At 42.5% G+C, this 16948-nt stretch overlaps 1 protein-coding gene across 4 annotated transcripts; it reads right to left on the bottom strand.

Annotated features, from left to right (window-relative positions):
* Nucleotides 1-7591: 7591 nt before the first annotated feature.
* Nucleotides 7592-15757, bottom strand: rpl28 (ribosomal protein L28). Of its 4 annotated transcripts, none has more exons than XM_041898835.2 (5): nt 15671-15757; nt 14731-14821; nt 14385-14508; nt 8321-8439; nt 7592-7722 (listed from the first exon to the last, which is right to left on the bottom strand). In XM_041898835.2, exons 1-5 carry the CDS (start codon nt 15715-15717, stop codon nt 7633-7635), a joined length of 471 nt encoding a protein of 156 aa, XP_041754769.1. In that variant the 5' UTR covers nt 15718-15757; the 3' UTR covers nt 7592-7632. The 4 variants fall into 4 exon arrangements, with proteins under 4 accessions (XP_041754769.1, XP_041754772.1, XP_041754770.1 ...); XM_041898838.2 differs by having other exon boundaries at nt 15641-15721; XM_041898836.2 differs by having other exon boundaries at nt 15631-15706.
* Nucleotides 15758-16948: the final 1191 nt, after the last annotated feature.

Genomic DNA, 16948 nt, shown 5'->3' with positions numbered 1-16948 from the left:
GCCTGGATATGCGCTGGCTTGAGCAGGGGGACCTTGCATGCGCTGCAGGATTTTAATCCATGACGGCGTAGTGTGTTACTAATGGTTTTCTTTGAGACTGTGGTCCCAGCTCTCTTCAGGTCATTGACCAGGTCCTGCTGTGTAGTTCTGGGCTGATCCCTCACCTTCCTCATGATCATTGATGCCCCTTGAGGTGAGATCTTGCATGGAGCCCCAGACTGAGGGTGATTGACCGTCATCTTGAACTTCTTCCATTTTCTAATAATTGCGCCAACAGTTGTTGCCTTCTCACCAAGCTGCTTGCCTATTGTCCTGTAGCCCATCCCAGCCTTCTGCAGGTCTACAATTGTATCCCTGATGTCCTTACACAGCTCTCTGATCTTGGCCATTGTGGAGAGGTTGGAGTCTGTTTAATTGAGTGTGTGGACAGGTGTCTTTTATACAGGTAACAAGTTCAAACAGGTGCAGTTAATACAGGTAATGATTGGAGAACAGGAGGGCTTCTTAAAGAAAAAACTAACAGGTCTGTGAGAGCCGAATTCTTACTGGTTGGTAGGTGATCAAATACTTATGTCATGCAATAAAATGCAAATTAATTACTTAAAAATCATACAATGTGATTTTCTGGATTTTTGTTTTAGATACCGTCTCTCACAGTTGAAGTGTACCTATGATAAAAATTACAGACCTCTACATGCTTTGTAAGTAGGAAAACCTGCAAAATCGGCAGTGTATCAAATACTTGTTCTCCCCACTGTATGTGGTAGTGGTGGAGTAGGGGCCTGGGGGCACACAGTGTGTTGCGAAATCTGTGAATGTATTGTAATGTTTTAAAAATTGCATTAACTGCCTTAATTTTGCTGGACCCCAGGAAGAGTAGCTGCTGCCTTGGCAGCAGCTAATGGGGATCCATAATAAATACAAATACAAAAAACTAAATCTTGTAATGAATAATGTGGAAATTGAGCAAGTTGAGGTGACTAAACTGCTTGAAGTAACCCTTGATTGTAAACTGTCATGCTCAAAACATATTGATGCAACTGTAGCTAAGATGGGGAGAGGTCTGTCCATAATAAAGCGCTGCTCTGCCTTCTTAACAACTCTATCAACAAGGCAGGTCCTACAGGCCCTAGTTTTGTCGCACCTGTACTACTGTCCAGTTGTGTAGTCAGGTGCCACATACAATTGGCCCAGAACAGGGCAGCATGGCTGGCCCTAAATGTACACAGGGAGCTAATATTAATAATATGTGTGTCAATCTCTCCTGGCTCAAAGTAGTACTTGTATCACTACTTGTATTTGTGAGAAGTATTGACATGTTGAATGCACCGAGCTGTCTGTTTTGAACTACTAGCACACAGCTCGGAAACCCATGCTTACCCCACAAGACATGCCACCAGAGGTCTCTTCACAGTCCCCAAGTCCAGAACAGACTATGGGAGGCGCGCAGTACTACATAGAGCCATGACTACATGGAACTCTATTCCACATCAAGTAACTCATGCAAGCAGAAAAATTAGATATAAAAAACAGATAAAAATACACCTTATGGAACAGTGGGGACTGTGAAGAGACATACAGACAGGCACAGACATGCATACAAGTAGTTATGTGGTAATGGAAGAAGGTGGTCAGTAGTTGTGTGGTCAGTAGTTGTGTTGTGGTCAGTAGTTGTGGTCAGTTGTTGTGCTTCAGTAGTTTCGTGGTCAGTAGATGTGTGGTTGTGGTCTGTCGTTTTGGTCTGTAGTTGTGGTCAGTAGGTGTGTGGTTGTGGTCATTAGTGGTGTGGTTCAGTAGTTTTGTGGTCAGTAGTTGTGGTCAGTATTTGTGGTTCAGTAGTTTCGTGGTCAGTAGATGTGTGGTTGTGGTCTGTAGATGTGTGGTTGTGGTCTGTAGTTGTAGTCTGTAATTGTTGTCTGTATTTGTGGTCTGTATTTGTGGTGTTGTGGTCAGTAGTTGTGATTAGTAGTTGTGTGGTTGTGGTCAGTAATTGTGTTTAGTAGTTGTAGTCAGTAGTTGTGTGGTTGTGGTCATTAGTTGTGTGGTTCAATAGTTATGTGGTCAGTAGTTGTGGTGTTATGGTGAGTAGTCTTGGTCAGTAGTGGTCAGTAGTTTTGTTAAGTATGTGTATGGTTCAGTAGTTGTGATTAGTAGTTGTTTTGTTGTGGTCATTAGTTGTGTGGTTGTGGTCAGGAGATATGTTCAGTAGTTGTCGTCAGTAGATATGGTCTCTCGTTGTGTTGTGGTCAGTGGTTGTGGTCAGTAGTTGTGTGGTCAGTGGTTGGTTGTGGTCAGTAGTTGTGTGGTCAGTAGTTGTGTGGTTGTGGTCAGAAGTTGTTTGGTCACTAGTTGTGGTCAGTAGTTGTGTGGTCAGTAGTTAGTTGGTTGTGGTCACTAGTTGTGTGCTTGTGGTCAGTAATTGTGGCCAGTAGTTGTGTGGTTGTGGTCATTAGTTGTGTGGTTCAGTAGTTGTGGTCAGTAGTTTGGTGGTCAGTAGTTGTGGTCAGTTCAATAGTTGTGGCCAGTAGGTGTGGTCAGTAGTGGTCAGTCATTTTGTGGTCAGTAGTTGTGGTAGAGTAGTTGTGGCCAGTAGGTGTGATGTTGTGGTCAGTAGTTGTGTTCAGTAATTGTGTGGTTGTGGTCAGGAGTTGTGGTCAGTAGTTTGGTGGTCAGTAATTGTGGTCAGTTCAATAGTTGTGGTCAGTAGGTGTGGTAAGTAGTGGTCAGTCGTATTGTGGAGATAGTTCAGTAGTTGTCGTCAGTAGATATGGTCTCTCGTTGTGTTGTGGTCAGTGGTTGTGGTCAGTAGTTGTGTGGTCAGTGGTTGGTTGTGGTCAGTAGTTGTGTGGTCAGTAGTTGTGTGGTTGTGGTCAGAAGTTGTTTGGTCACTAGTTGTGGTCAGTAGTTGTGTGGTCAGTAGTTAGTTGGTTGTGGTCACTAGTTGTGTGCTTGTGGTCAGTAATTGTGGCCAGTAGTTGTGTGGTTGTGGTCATTAGTTGTGTGGTTCAGTAGTTGTGGTCAGTAGTTTGGTGGTCAGTAGTTGTGGTCAGTTCAATAGTTGTGGCCAGTAGGTGTGGTCAGTAGTGGTCAGTCATTTTGTGGTCAGTAGTTGTGGTAGAGTAGTTGTGGCCAGTAGGTGTGATGTTGTGGTCAGTAGTTGTGTTCAGTAATTGTGTGGTTGTGGTCAGGAGTTGTGGTCAGTAGTTTGGTGGTCAGTAATTGTGGTCAGTTCAATAGTTGTGGTCAGTAGGTGTGGTAAGTAGTGGTCAGTCGTATTGTGGTTCAGTAGTTGTGGTTAGTAGCTGTGATGTTGTGGTCAGTAGTTGTGCTCAGTAGTTGTGTGGTTGTGGTCAGTAGTTGTGATCAGTAGTTGTGGTCAGTAGGTGTGTGGTTGTGGTCAGTAGTTGTGTGGTTCAGTAGTTGTGGCCACTAGTTGTGGTCAGTAGCGGTCAGTAGTTTTGGTAAGTAGGTGTGTGGTTCAGTAGTTGTGGTCTGTAGTTTTGTGGTCAGCAGTTGTGGTTTACTAAAGGCTAGAGCTGTCGCTTTCAAGGAGCAGGACACTAATCCAGACGCTTATAAGAAAGCCCACTATCGAAGAGGCAAAGCGTAAATACAGGACTAAGATGGAATCATACTACACTGGCTCTGACGCTCGGCGGATGTGGCAGGGCTTGCAAACTATCACGGATTACAAAGGGAAATCCAGCCGAGAGCTTCCCAGTGACGCGAGGCTACCAAACGAGCTAAATGCCTTCTATATTCGCTTTGAGGCAAGCAACACTGAACCATGCGTGAGAGCACCAGCTGTTCCGGACGACTGTATGATCACGCTCTCCATAGCCAATGCAAGTAAGACTTTTAAACAGGTCAACATTCACAAGGCCGCAGTGCCCGATGGATTACCAGGACACGTACTCGGCGCATGCGCTGACCAGTTGGCAAGTGTCTTCAATTACATTTTCAACCTCTCTCTGACCCAGTCTGTAATACCTATATGTTTCAAGCAAACCACCATAGTCCCTGTGCCTAAGAATGCCATGGTAACCTGTCTAAATGGCTACCGCCCTGTAGCACTCACATCTGTTGCCATGAAATACTTTGAAAGGCTGGTCATGGCTCACATCAACACCATCATCCCAGAAACCCTGGACCCATTCCAATTCGCATACCGCCCCAACAGATCCACAGATGATGCAATCTCTATTGCACTCCATACTACCCTTTTCCACCTAGACAAAAGGAACTCCTACGTGAGAATGCTGTTCATTGACTACAGCTCAGCGTTCAACACCATAGTGCCCTCCAAGCTCATCACTAAGCTAAGGAACCTGGGACTGAACCTGGACTTCCTGACGGGCCAACCCCCAGGTGGTGAGGGTAGGCAACCACACATTCACCACGCTGATTCTCAACACGGGGTCCCCTCAGGGGTGCGTACTCAGTCCCCACCTGTACACCATTTTCACCCACGAGTGCGTGGCCTCACCCACGAGTGCATGGCCGCACCCAACTCCAACACCATCATTAAGTTTGCCGATGACACGACAGTGGTAGGCCGGATCACCACCGACAACGATGAGACAGCCTACAGGGAGGTCAGAGACCTGGCAGTATGGTGCCAGGACAACAACATCCCTCAAGATGGGCAAGACAAAGGATCTTATCGTGGACTATAGGAAATGGGCCGAACACGCCCCCATTCACATCGACGGGACTGTAGTGGAGTGGGTCGAGAGCTTCAATTTCCTCAGTGTCCACATCAATAAGGACCTATCATGATCCAAACACACCTACACAGTCGTGAAGCGAGCACAATAACGCCTCTTCTCCCTCAGGAGGCTGAAAAGATTTGGCATGGGCCCTCAGATCGTCAAAATGTTCTACAGCTGCACCATTGAGAGCATCTTGACTGGCTGCATCACCACTTAGTATGGCAACTGCTCGGCATCCAACCGCAAGGCGCTACAGAGGGTAGTGCGTACGGCCCAGTACATCACTGGGGCCGAACTCCCGCCATCCAGGACCTCTATACCAGGCGGTGTCAGAGGAAGGCCCTAAAAATTGTCAAAGACTCCAGCCACCCAAGTCATAGTGTTCTCTTTGCTACCGCTCGGCAAGCGGTACCGGAGTGCCAAGTCTGGGACCATAAAGCACCTGAACAGCTTCTACCCCCAAGCCATAAGACTCCTGAACAGTTAATCAAATGGCAACCCGGACAATTAACATTGACCCCCTTTATTTATTTATTTATTTATATTAAAAGTAAAGGGGTGTCAATACTTTCTGAAGGCATTTTTTATATGGTTCTTTGATTAGAACCCTAGACGTTCTTCTTCACTCAATCAAAATAGTTCCATATACACTGAACAAAAATAAACGCAACATGCAACAATTTAAAAGATTTTACTGAGTTATAGTTCATATAAGGAGATCAGTCAACTGAAATAAATTCATTAGGCCCAAATCTATGGATTTCACATGACTGGGAATACAGATATGCATCTGTCAGTCACATATACCTTAAAAACAAAGGTAGGGGCTTGGATAAGAAAACCAGTCAGTATCTGGTGTGACCACCATTTGCCTCATGCAGTGCAACACACCTCCTTCGCATAGAGTTGATCAGGCTGTTGATTGTGGAATGTTGTCCCACTCCACTTCAATGGCTGTGTGAAGTTGCTGGATATTGGCAGGAAATGGAACACGCTGTCGTACATGTCGGTCCAGAGCATCCCAAAACATGCTCAATGGGTGACATACAGTATCTGGTGAGTATGCATGCCTAGGAATAACTGGGACATTTTCAGCTTCCGGGAATTGTGTACAGATCCTTGCGACATGGGGCTGTGAAACGAGGTGATGGCGGCGGATGAATGGCACGGCAATTGGCATCAGGATATCGTCACGGTATCTGTGCATTCAAATTGACATCGATAAAATGCTGTTCGTTGTCCGTAGCTTATGCCTGCCCATACCATAACTCCATCGCCACCATGGGGCACTCTGTTCACAACATTGACATCAGCAAACCGCTCGTCCACGGGACCCCACTTCAATGGCGGTACAGTTGAAACCGGGATTCATCGGTAAAGAGCACACTTCTCCAGCGTGCCAGTGGCCATCAAAGGTGAGCAGTCAGGTCAAGACCCTGATGAAGACGACAAGCACACATATGAGCTTCCCTGAGACTGTTTATGACTGTTTTTGCAGAGATTCTTCAGTTGTGCAAACCCACAGTTTCATCAGCTGTCCGGGTAGCTGGTCTCAGACAATCCTGCAGGTGAAGAAGCCGTATGTGGAAGTCCTGGGCTGGTGTGGTCTGTGGTTAAGACCGGTTGGATGTACTGCCTAATTCTCTAAAACAACGTTGGAAGCGTCTTATTGTTGAGAAATGAACATTCAATTCTCTGGCAACAACAATGGTGGACATTCCTGCAGTCAGCATGCCACTTGCACGCTCCCTCAATACATCTGTGGTATTGTGTTGTGACAAAACTGCACATTTTAGAGTTGCGTTTTGTCCCCAGCACAAGGTGCACCGGTTTAATCAGCTTATTGATATGCCACACCTGTCAGGTGGATGGATTATCTTGACAAAGGAGAAATGCTCACGAACAGGGACGTAAACAAATTTGTGCACAAACTTTGAGAAATAAACTTTGTGTGCATATGGACAATTTCTCGGATTTTTTCTATCAGCTCATGAAACATGGGACCAAGACTTTACAAGCTGCATTGATATTTTTGTTCAGTATAGAACCCAGCATGGTGCCATTTATTAATTATGGCTATTACTATTAAATAGTATACATGTTTGCTAATAATATAATTTAATAAACAATTAAAGAACGGACAAAAGAATATCAGCATCGGTTTTTTTTTATTAGTCATTATATGCAGTTTGGAAATGTGCACTGGTGGCCAGGGAGGTATCTTTTTATTTGAATGATTGCCCACGTCAACTCTGGCGGACTCCTTTACTATAGAACTTCATCCATTAACGAACAAGGTGGCTTCTGCACCGTTCTCATCATCACCCCCCGGTTCCAGAGAAGAAGAAAAAAGTAGCAAAAACACGAGTTAATCTTTAGAAATAAGCATCAATTAATCTGCCAAAATGAAGACAATTATGATGTAGAAGAACAATTTACATGCAGTTGTCAGCAGCAGCCGAAAGAGAGATCTGATAGTTCTGGGTTACTGCCAGACTGAGCAAAACATAGATAAGTGTGTTGAAAGCCATGTAAATCTTAAGTAGGCTATTGAATCACCAATACTTATTATACATAACTTATTATGAATAATTGATACATCTCTCTGTCAGCAACATTCTTCTAATGGCGTCATGAAATAGTCCCCTCGATTGACTCCACACTTAAAAGTCACAATTAGCTTATTGTCAATGTCAGGCTGGGTCTGTAGCTCTATTTGGTATATCCCATTATAAAAATAATATTTGAATGTTGGCTGGCTAGCTTGTAACGTGGCAAATGAAAGTAGCCTAGCTTTTTCTGTTTAGCTTACAAACGTGCTAAACACATTGCTCTTTATTCTTTTTAAAATATAACAAACTTAAGACATGACAGTGTAGTGTTTTTCAAACCATTATTTTTTTATTAATTTCGCAACTGTTTATGCGGTTTTGGCAGCCTTGGAACGCCTCTTCTTCACCACCACAGGCTTTTGGCTCATCAGGATGGCACTGGCACGACGCAGCGCAGCCTGGGAAATCAAAGCACACCACTCAACTAATGACAAGATGTTAGACTGAGATCAATCTTTACCTCAAGGTGTCAAACTCATTCCATGGAGGGCCTAGTGTCTACAAGATTACATTTTTTCCTCGGCCCTCCGTTGAATGAGTTTGACATTTGTGCTTTACCTGCTAGGTGTCTAACCATTAGCCCATCATACAACCTTAAACCCTACGAGTTTATTCAAGGTCTACAGCGGCAAGGACCAGTTTCCTGGACACTGATTAAGCCGAGAGCTGGACTAAAAAAGCTATTTCACTCGCTAATTGCCATTGAACATACTTTAGTCCAGGGCCAGGCTTAATCCATGTCAGAAAAATAAAATTGGCCCTCAGTGAGATAGATACTCAATGTCTCGGATGTAAGCTAGGGTAGCACTATAGTAGTCTTCAATCCTAGTCCTGAATCTCACAAGATATACAGGCTTTCGTTCCAACCCAGCACTAACACACCCGATTCAACATATAGTGCTGGGCTGGAACAAAAGCCTCCATACCCTGTTGGTCCCTAGGACCAATATTGTAGACCAATATAAAAACTTGAGGTTTAGTAGATAGAGGGCTCACCATGCGCAGGTCCTTCCTGTAGTTGTTCTTGCGGATGATGTGCCTCAGGCTGCTCAGAGTGGCGCGGGAGTTCTTGTTGATGGTGATCTTCTCATATGAAGTGGCAGGCTTGCGCTGGCCTAAGGAATAACAAGAAAAGGTATCATTAACATGACCAAGCTCCCTCAATTAATTAATTCAGCATCAAGCCATCATCAGTGTAAAAAAGTCAGCACACAAACCTGGCTTCCATTTCAAGGATAATTACACATGCAGTACCAGTCAGAAGTTTGGACAGACCTACTCAAGGGTTTCTTTATTTTTACTATTTTCTACATTGTAGAAAAACAGTTAAGACATCAAAACTATGAAACATCATATGGAATCATGTAGTAACCAAAATATATTTTATATTTGAGATTCTTCAAAGTAGCCACCCTTTGCCTTGATGACAGCGTTGCACACTCTTGGCATTCTCTCAACCAGCTTCACCTGGAATGCTTTTCCAACAGTCTTGAAAGAGTTCCCACAAATGCTGAGCACTTGTTGGCTGCTTTTCCTTCACTCTGTGGTCCAACTCATCCCAAACCATCTCAATTGGGTTGAGGTCGGGTGATTGTGGAGGCCAGGTCATCTGACGCAGCACTCCATCACTCTCCTTCTTGGTAAAATAGCCCTTACACAGCCTGGAGGTGTGTTGGGTCATTGTCCTGTTGAAAAACAAATGATAGTCCCACTAAGCGCAAACCAGATGGGATGGCGTATCGCTGCAGAATGCTGTGGTAGCCATGCTGGTTAAGTGTGCCTTCAATTCTAAATAAATCACAGACAGTGTCACCAGCAAAGCACCCCCATGCTTCACGGTGGGAACCACTGATGTGGAGATCATCCGTTCACCTATTCTGCGTCTCACAAAGACACGGTGGTTGGAACCAAAAATCTCACATTTGGACTCAGACCAAAGGACAGATTTCCACCGGTCTAATGTCCATTCCTCGTGTTTCTTGGCCCAAGCAAGTCTCTTCTTATTATTGGTGTCTTTTAGTAGTGGTTTCTTTGCAGCAATTCGACCATGAAGGCCTGATTCACACAGTCTCCTCTGAACAGTTGATGTTGAGATGTGTCTGTTACTTGAACTCTGTGAAGCATTTATTTGGGCTGCAATTTCTGAGGCTGGTAACTAATGAACTTATCCTCTGCAGCAGAGGTAACTCTGGGTCTTCCTTTCCTGTGGCGGTCCTCATGAGAGCCAGTTTCATCACAGCGCTTGATGGTTTTTGCAACTGCACTTGAAGAAACTTGACTGACCTTCATGTCTTAAAGTAATGGGCTGTTGTTTCTCTTTGCTTATTTGAGCTGTTCTTGCCTTAATATGGACTTGGACCCCAGTCAAAACTGTTCGCTGCTCTGGCACCCCAATGGTGGAACAAGCTCCCTCACGACGCCAGGACAGCGGAGTCACTCACCACCTTCCGGAGACATTTGAAACCCCACCTCTTTAAGGAATACCTGGGATAGGATAAAGTAATCCTTCTACCCCCCCCCCCATAGGGTGAATGCACCAATTTGTGAGTCGCTCTGGATAAGAGCGTCTGCTAAATGACGTAAATGTGCCCTTGAGCAAGGCACTTAACCCTAATTGCTCCTGTAAGTCGCTCTGGATAAGAGCGTCTGCTAAATGACTAAAATGTAAAATATGTCTTTTACCAAATAGGGCTATCTTCTGTATACCAACCCTACCTTGTCACAACACAACTGATTGGCTCAAACGCATTAAGGAAATCAATCCCACAAATGAACTTTTTTTAGTGAGCGTGCAATTGGCATGCTGACTGCAGGAATGTCCACCAAAGCTGTTGCGTAGAGAATTTAATGTTCACTTCTCTACCATAAGCCGCCTCCAACTTAGTTTTAGAGAATTTGGCAGTACGTCCAACCGGCCTCACAACCGCAGACCACGTGTATGGCGTCATGTGGGCGAGCTGTTTGCTGATGTCAAAGTTGTGAACAGAGTGCCTGATGGTGGCAGTGGGGTTATGGTATGGGCAAGCATAAGCTACAGAAAACGAACACAATTGCATTTTATCAATGGCAATTTGAATGCACAGAGGTACCGTGACGAGATTCTGAGGCCTATTGTTGTGCCATTCATCTACCACCATCAACTCATGTTTCAGTATGATAATGCACAGCCCCATGTCGCAAGGATCTGTACACTATTCCTGAAAGCTGAAAATGTCCCAGTTCTTCCATGGCTTGCATACTCACCAGATATGTCACCCATTGAGCATGTTTGGGATGCTCTGGATCAACGTGTAAGACAGCGTGTTCCAGTTTCCGCCAATATCCAGCATATGCACAGCCATTGAAGAGGAGTGGAACAACATTCCACAGGCCACAATCAACAGCCTATTCAACTCTAGGCGAAGGAGATGTGTCGCGCTGCATGGAGGCAAATGGTGGTCATACCTAGGGCTGTTACGGTGACCGTATTACCACCACACTGGCAGTCACGAGTCCTGACCGCAGTCAAATTCTACATGACCATTTATTACAGTAATTAGGCTTCTCCAAGCTCTGATGCTGCTGATGGTCATGAGTAGCCTACCAAACTTGCTAACTGCCTGGTACTCAGCATCTCTATTGTCATTATAATCACTCTGACATCAATACAAATGTCATTGAAAATCTAATCAAACATTTCATGAGTACCCATGAGCTCATGTTGCACAACATTCTATAGGCTATGCAATTGCGTGAGAAAACAGAGTGATGGCCTCTATTAAAAAGAGGATCCATCAGCTTTCTATAGGCATACTATATTTATCAACTTTCCTAATATTAAGCACATTGCTTCGCTTTGCAATAGGAGTATAGCCTACCTGGCTGGCATGAAAATGAACCTTGGGAAAAGCTTCCTCCATTTGCCATTTAAATGCATAGATTACATTTGTCTTTTTCCCATGCCCCTGTTCCAAGACAGGTGCATGATAATGGTCCATTCTAAATCAAAACTAATGTCACATATATTATTTAGTATCTGTAAAGACAACATTACATTAAGAATAGGCTAATATTGTCACCCATCAGACTATCACTTGTGAATGAATGATGATATGTATTATCATTCACAAGTGGAAAAGAGCATAAATTTTTTTGGTTACTTTTTCAAATCAGTTGCAAACCTCATGTATCCTAACACATAAGCCCATATGTTTTGATAAGTGGCCAAATAACCTCTTAAATGACGCACATTAATTCGCTTTATAGACTAACTGGCAAACATGGGCTGCGCGTGAGTTTCACATTTGGGGAAGATAATTTTCACCATGAAAATGCACTTTTATAATAAAGCATTACATACATAACCACATTTCCCTTCACTTTCGAGAACAATATTTTCCCGCTAATTGATTGCATTTTGGAACATTCGTGCTTATAGCCTACCGCCGTGTGTGCATTGCTGTGCTTCTGAAAAAAATGGCCTAATAGTTAAACATTTTAAGCTAAACAATCAGCCTCAATGATTTAAAACGTTTTTTTGATGCGAGTGGTTGTATTAATTTGTGATCTATTGCATCCCTCAACTGTCCCAGAGTATGTTTATTAATTTGTGATCTATTGCATCCCACAACTGTCCCATAGTATGTTTGGAATATTTATTTATTGCACAGAAGGACAAGTTGACCCATAGAATAGGTCAACTTTTGTACTATGGGGGATAGTAGATTGACATAGGCTAGTGCTTTTGTTGTTCGTTAAGCCTACTCATCTTGTCGGCTGATGAAAAGTAGGCTAAATGTGGACAGTTCTAACATCTTCAATATGAGCCTCGGAATTCGATAAGAGGGATGCGCGCAGTTGTGTCACCGATGTGTGTCTTCATTCACTTGTAGCCTACTTAATAATAATAAGCCATTTAGCAGACGCTTTCATCCAAAGCGACTTACAGTCATGCGTGCATACATTTTTGTGTATGGGTGGTCCCGGGGATCGAACCCACTACCTTGGCGTTACAAGCGCCGTGCTCTACCAGCTGAGCTACAGAGGACCACTACTTCTTAGCTGAAATGCCTGTGAGAAGGACCCGATCACGTTACGGGCATTGGCTACATCTCAGAGAGCCATGTGAGTGAGAGGTGCTTCAGAGCACGGCAGCCGGGAGAATTAGCCTATTATATTCAGCCCAAGGGCAAAACGGCCACTTTGGCCACAAAATACATGGATTTCTTTTAAGGGGCATTACAGTCATACAAGGGGGATGCCGCCAGGAAATTTGAGGCCTGGTGAGAATATTATCAAGTGCTTGTCAAATTGTGAAAGAGACCGATTAAGTATGTGCAGCTTTTTTTCAAATCATCATTAGAGTCCCATCTTGCAGCCTTAGAATGTATTAAAAATCAAAACATATAGCCCAATGTTTGTATCACAACTAAAGTTGCATAAATAACAAAATTTAGCATATAGGAGGACCACTTTCTTTGTTAACACAGAATAGCAGCATGTGCGCACTTCCTTTGAAATCGTTGGAGAAAATATCCTTTCTATTGTATTAAGCTATGTTCAATTTTATTCTTCATACTATAAAATATTTTTTAAATAATCCACGAAATTCTAAGCAAATCTTGTCTGATAAATGAACTAGTGTTGCTCACAGCCATATGGCATAGCCAGATCAGGGCCTAACATAAGGACAACTCAGAGTATGTTATTCTGTTCCTCTGAAATAGACTACATTTTCTTCATATCATGTTTCTTTAGACCTGTCAAAAATAAATAATGGATTTATTTTGAAGGTGTAGGCTATATTAAATGGTTTGAGACTTTTTTTAAATGTAGATGTTCCAAAGGTCTGCATCAGTGGCTTGTAGGCAATGGGTGGAAGCCAGGAGATGCTAAACGTGTTTATGCTAATTAACGGTCAATTACCGTGAGACCGGCAGTTATTTGCTTGACAATGACCGCCACAGCCCTAGACACACTAAATACTGACTGATTTTCTGATCCATGCCCATACCTTATTTTTTAAAAAGGTATCTGTGACCAACAGATGCATATCTGTATTCCCAGTCGTGGAATCCATAGGTTAGGGCCTAATTTATTTATTTCAATTGACTGATATATGAACTGTAACTCTGTAAAATTGTTGAAATTGTTGTGTATTCGGAAAGTATTCAGATTCCTTCCCTTTGCCCACATTTTTTACGTTACAGCCTTATTCTAAAATGGTTTAAATAAAACATTTCCCTCATCAATCTACACACAATACCCCATAATGACAAAGCAAAAATAGGTTTAGACATTTTTACTCATTTATAAAAACTATTACTGAAATACCTTATTTACATAAGTATTCAGTCCCTTTGCTATTAGACTCGAAATTGAGCTCAGGTGCATCCTGTTTCAATTGATCATCCTTGAGATGTTTCTACATCTTGATTGGAGTCCACCTGTGGTAAATTCAATTGATTGAACATCATTTGGAAAGGCACACCTGTCTATACAAGGTCCCACAGTTGACAGTGCATGTCAGAGTAAAAACCAAGCAATGAGGTTGAAGGAATTGTCCGTATCTCATCAAGAATGTATCAGAGGCCACCAAAATAGCACTCCTCCGGCAGAAAAATTCCAAGGCCTCCCCCGACTGGCTACCTTTTCCGTTTGGCTGGCTGCTCCATGTACTTGTGGAAAACACTGTATAATGTAGATAATGTATTCTACTGTACTACTTACTGACATATATCTAATGAATTTTCTTGCTTGATCATGTAACACGTAATTATCCTTGAAATAGAAGCCAGGTGTGTGCCGGACATTTAACACTGATGATTGCTTAATGCAGAAACATTTGATTTTCACCTTTTATTTCTGCACTATAAACTTTTTTGGCCATATTGAGGTTTAAATAAAAATCTTTATTTTTTGCATTCTAGCCTCAAAGGAATAAATCCAAAACTTCGACATCTGAGAGTCTCCCATTTCTTCCAGTATTCTAAATTTGACTCCTACGCACCTGAAACCGACACCATTTCGTATAAAGGACTTTAAAATATCTATCATTTGTATTATGGTGAACCATGTTTACCTGCGCGCTTCTTCAGCACGACAACGACACCCTTGCCATCAGCTGCAGGTTGAACACCCACAGTCTTTCTGTGCACTAGGCCGTTGAAACGGAAGGAGTTCTTGGACTTCAGGTTGTTGGGCTCCTGGTAAACAAATGAGAAATAGTTGTTTACTAAATCGGCAGCATGGACAAATACTGCAACAAGTCCCTGCATGGTCAATCATGTACGTTCAGACCATAGACAAATTCCCAACACACTCAAAGAGCATCTGACTGCATGCATGAACTACTTCATGATCCACCAGGTATGTGGGGTACTCTTACTAGGACCACTAATTCTTGGCCACCTGTCAGTTGTACTCACGGTACTGTAGGTCTGTCCATTTCTCTTGATGAGGAAGCTGGAGCAGTTCCTAATGACCATCCACTGCAGATGAGACGACATGTTGACAAACCTGAGGCAGACAAGAAACGTTAATTGAAGTTAGTCAAGTCACATAATTAATAACAGTAACCAAAGCCACATTTGCCCCCAAAAACTAACGTTACCTTACTCTCAGTACTAGTTCTACTAACGTTTGCTAAAAATCAGGATTTAAAACAGCAATTTTGCAGATCAGTTTTGAGTCCCCTTTCCTGTAGTTGTCAAAATGTACTTAACTACCATCCATGCTGGCTAACTGAAGTTAATTGAATTTACTAACTTAAATGGCTAGAGAGTTTTTCCTAACAACCGTGTTTCTACATCTGCATTGTTTGCCGTTTGGGGTTTTACGCTGGGTTTCTGTGTAGCATTTTGTGACATCTGCTGATGTAAAAAGGGCTTTATAAATCAATGTGATTGATTGGGTAGGAAGTTACAGTAGTTAGCTAACTAGATAAAATACATGAACATGGTTCAGTGGCGTGGAGACTGTACACGGTGTTGTCAAACCCTTCTACTGTATTTCCGATTAAAGGCATCAATGAATGCATTACACCATGCCAAGAATTTATAAAATTGACACTAATATTAGTTAAAGCAGATTACAGATTACAAATGAGGACAAAGAGCGAAGACCCGGGTTCTTGCATAGTCTGAACAACCTCACCAGCTAGCATAGCAGGCGGATTTTGGGCCTAGCAGCAGGATGACAGATTTGAAGTACTTATATTAAACATTCGATCAAAAATATCGGTACAGATAATATCACACTTTTGTAATAAGAACTTCCGTTATGTTGTTAAACAATTAGCAATCTAAACAGACTGGTCAAAAATTTACTTTTGCATACCACGACCCGCACACGAAGAGACCACGTTACCTTTCAGCGGAGGAAGAGGATAGAAAAGGGCGGAAACCGGAAGACATTGACTATTTGATAGATCCTTGCACCGAAGACATTACACTATGAAGATTGGCAGAAACTGAACTCCCGGATAACGCTTGTAGGCGATGTCATGGCGACGTTGGCGAGCTAAACTCATGCGCTGAAACACGTCATTGGGTCTCTAACTGTCGTCTCGCGCCTAACTGCGCATGTGCATGCCGTCAAATCAAAGGCACTCCTTCGATTTAAAGTTGTTTTTGACGAAAATGAAAACGTGTCAGTTTGTCACTTTCACAATATTGGAGTAATAACATGTTCAACTACTTAATACATTGTCTCAAATCTAGGTTGTGCCTTTAGATTTACAAAAAAGTAACCAATAAAGGAATAATTTTTCACTTCTCTCATTGACTTCTCAAACCCCAAACCCCGGCCTGGTCTGCTTGGTCTGTTTGGGTTTCGCAAGCTTTCCCGGAAGTCTCGCGATGTTGCGCCTCTTGGTTTAGAAATTCGTCACTAGTTACCACAGTCACAAAGTCATAAACCCCGCCCATTTCTACAATTTATCTTCTTAAAATCTGATTTGAAACCTAACCCTAACCACACTGCTAACCTTATGCCTAACCCTAACCTTAAATTAAACCAAAAATCACTATTTGGTTTTCTTGAATTTTTACGATTTATACTTTGTGGCTGTGGTAACTAGTGGAAACAGGTTAGAAACTCTGTGCCTGCACGTTTAAATCAATTTTTGCCGAGTGAAAATCTGAAGATTAAACAAAAGTCTGATCATTTCCAGTAGTGTTTTTAAAATGATGTTAATGTTTGAATATTGAAATGAAATATTTCATTTGACACTACACTGCACTTTTTCTTCAAATGAATGTTGGAGGGACACTATTGGTCGGAAGCTGGAGAGAGGAAATGGCGACTGTGCTTGAATCTGAAAGTGCGGCAAGTGAATGTATTATTATTAATATTATTATTATTTTATTTTGTATTATTATTTATTGCAAGAATAATAACAATATTACACTTCAATACAGGGACATTCCTGTGAATAGAATGAAAAATTTAAATAATAAAAGACCAGGCGTAGGCTAGTGAGTAAATCGCCATTACCATCGGTTCTATTGGCCAACGTGCAATCACTGGAAAACAAACTCAATGATCTACGGTCGAGACTATCCTACCAACGGGACATTAAAAACTGTAATATCTTATGTTTCACAGAGTCGTGGCTGAACGACGACACATATAAAATAGAGCTGG

Source organism: Coregonus clupeaformis, chromosome 15 (genome assembly GCF_020615455.1).
Source record: "Coregonus clupeaformis isolate EN_2021a chromosome 15, ASM2061545v1, whole genome shotgun sequence".
Taxonomy (NCBI): Eukaryota; Metazoa; Chordata; class Actinopteri; order Salmoniformes; family Salmonidae; genus Coregonus; species Coregonus clupeaformis.
This window is presented reverse-complemented; position numbering and strand designations above follow the sequence as displayed.

What these genes read in the sequence shown, in the direction of transcription:
- rpl28 (XM_041898835.2), bottom strand. Translation starts at nt 15,717, where the DNA reads ATGTCTTCCGGTTTCCGCCCTTTTCTATCCTCTTCCTCCGCTGAAAG. An exon ending in TCCTCTTCCTCCGCTGAAAG is followed by an intron (nt 14,822 to 15,670) that starts GTAACGTGGTCT and finishes TGTCTGCCTCAG; the next exon opens with GTTTGTCAACATGTCGTCTC. An exon ending in ATGGACAGACCTACAGTACC is followed by an intron (nt 14,509 to 14,730) that starts GTGAGTACAACT and finishes TTTGTTTACCAG; the next exon opens with GAGCCCAACAACCTGAAGTC.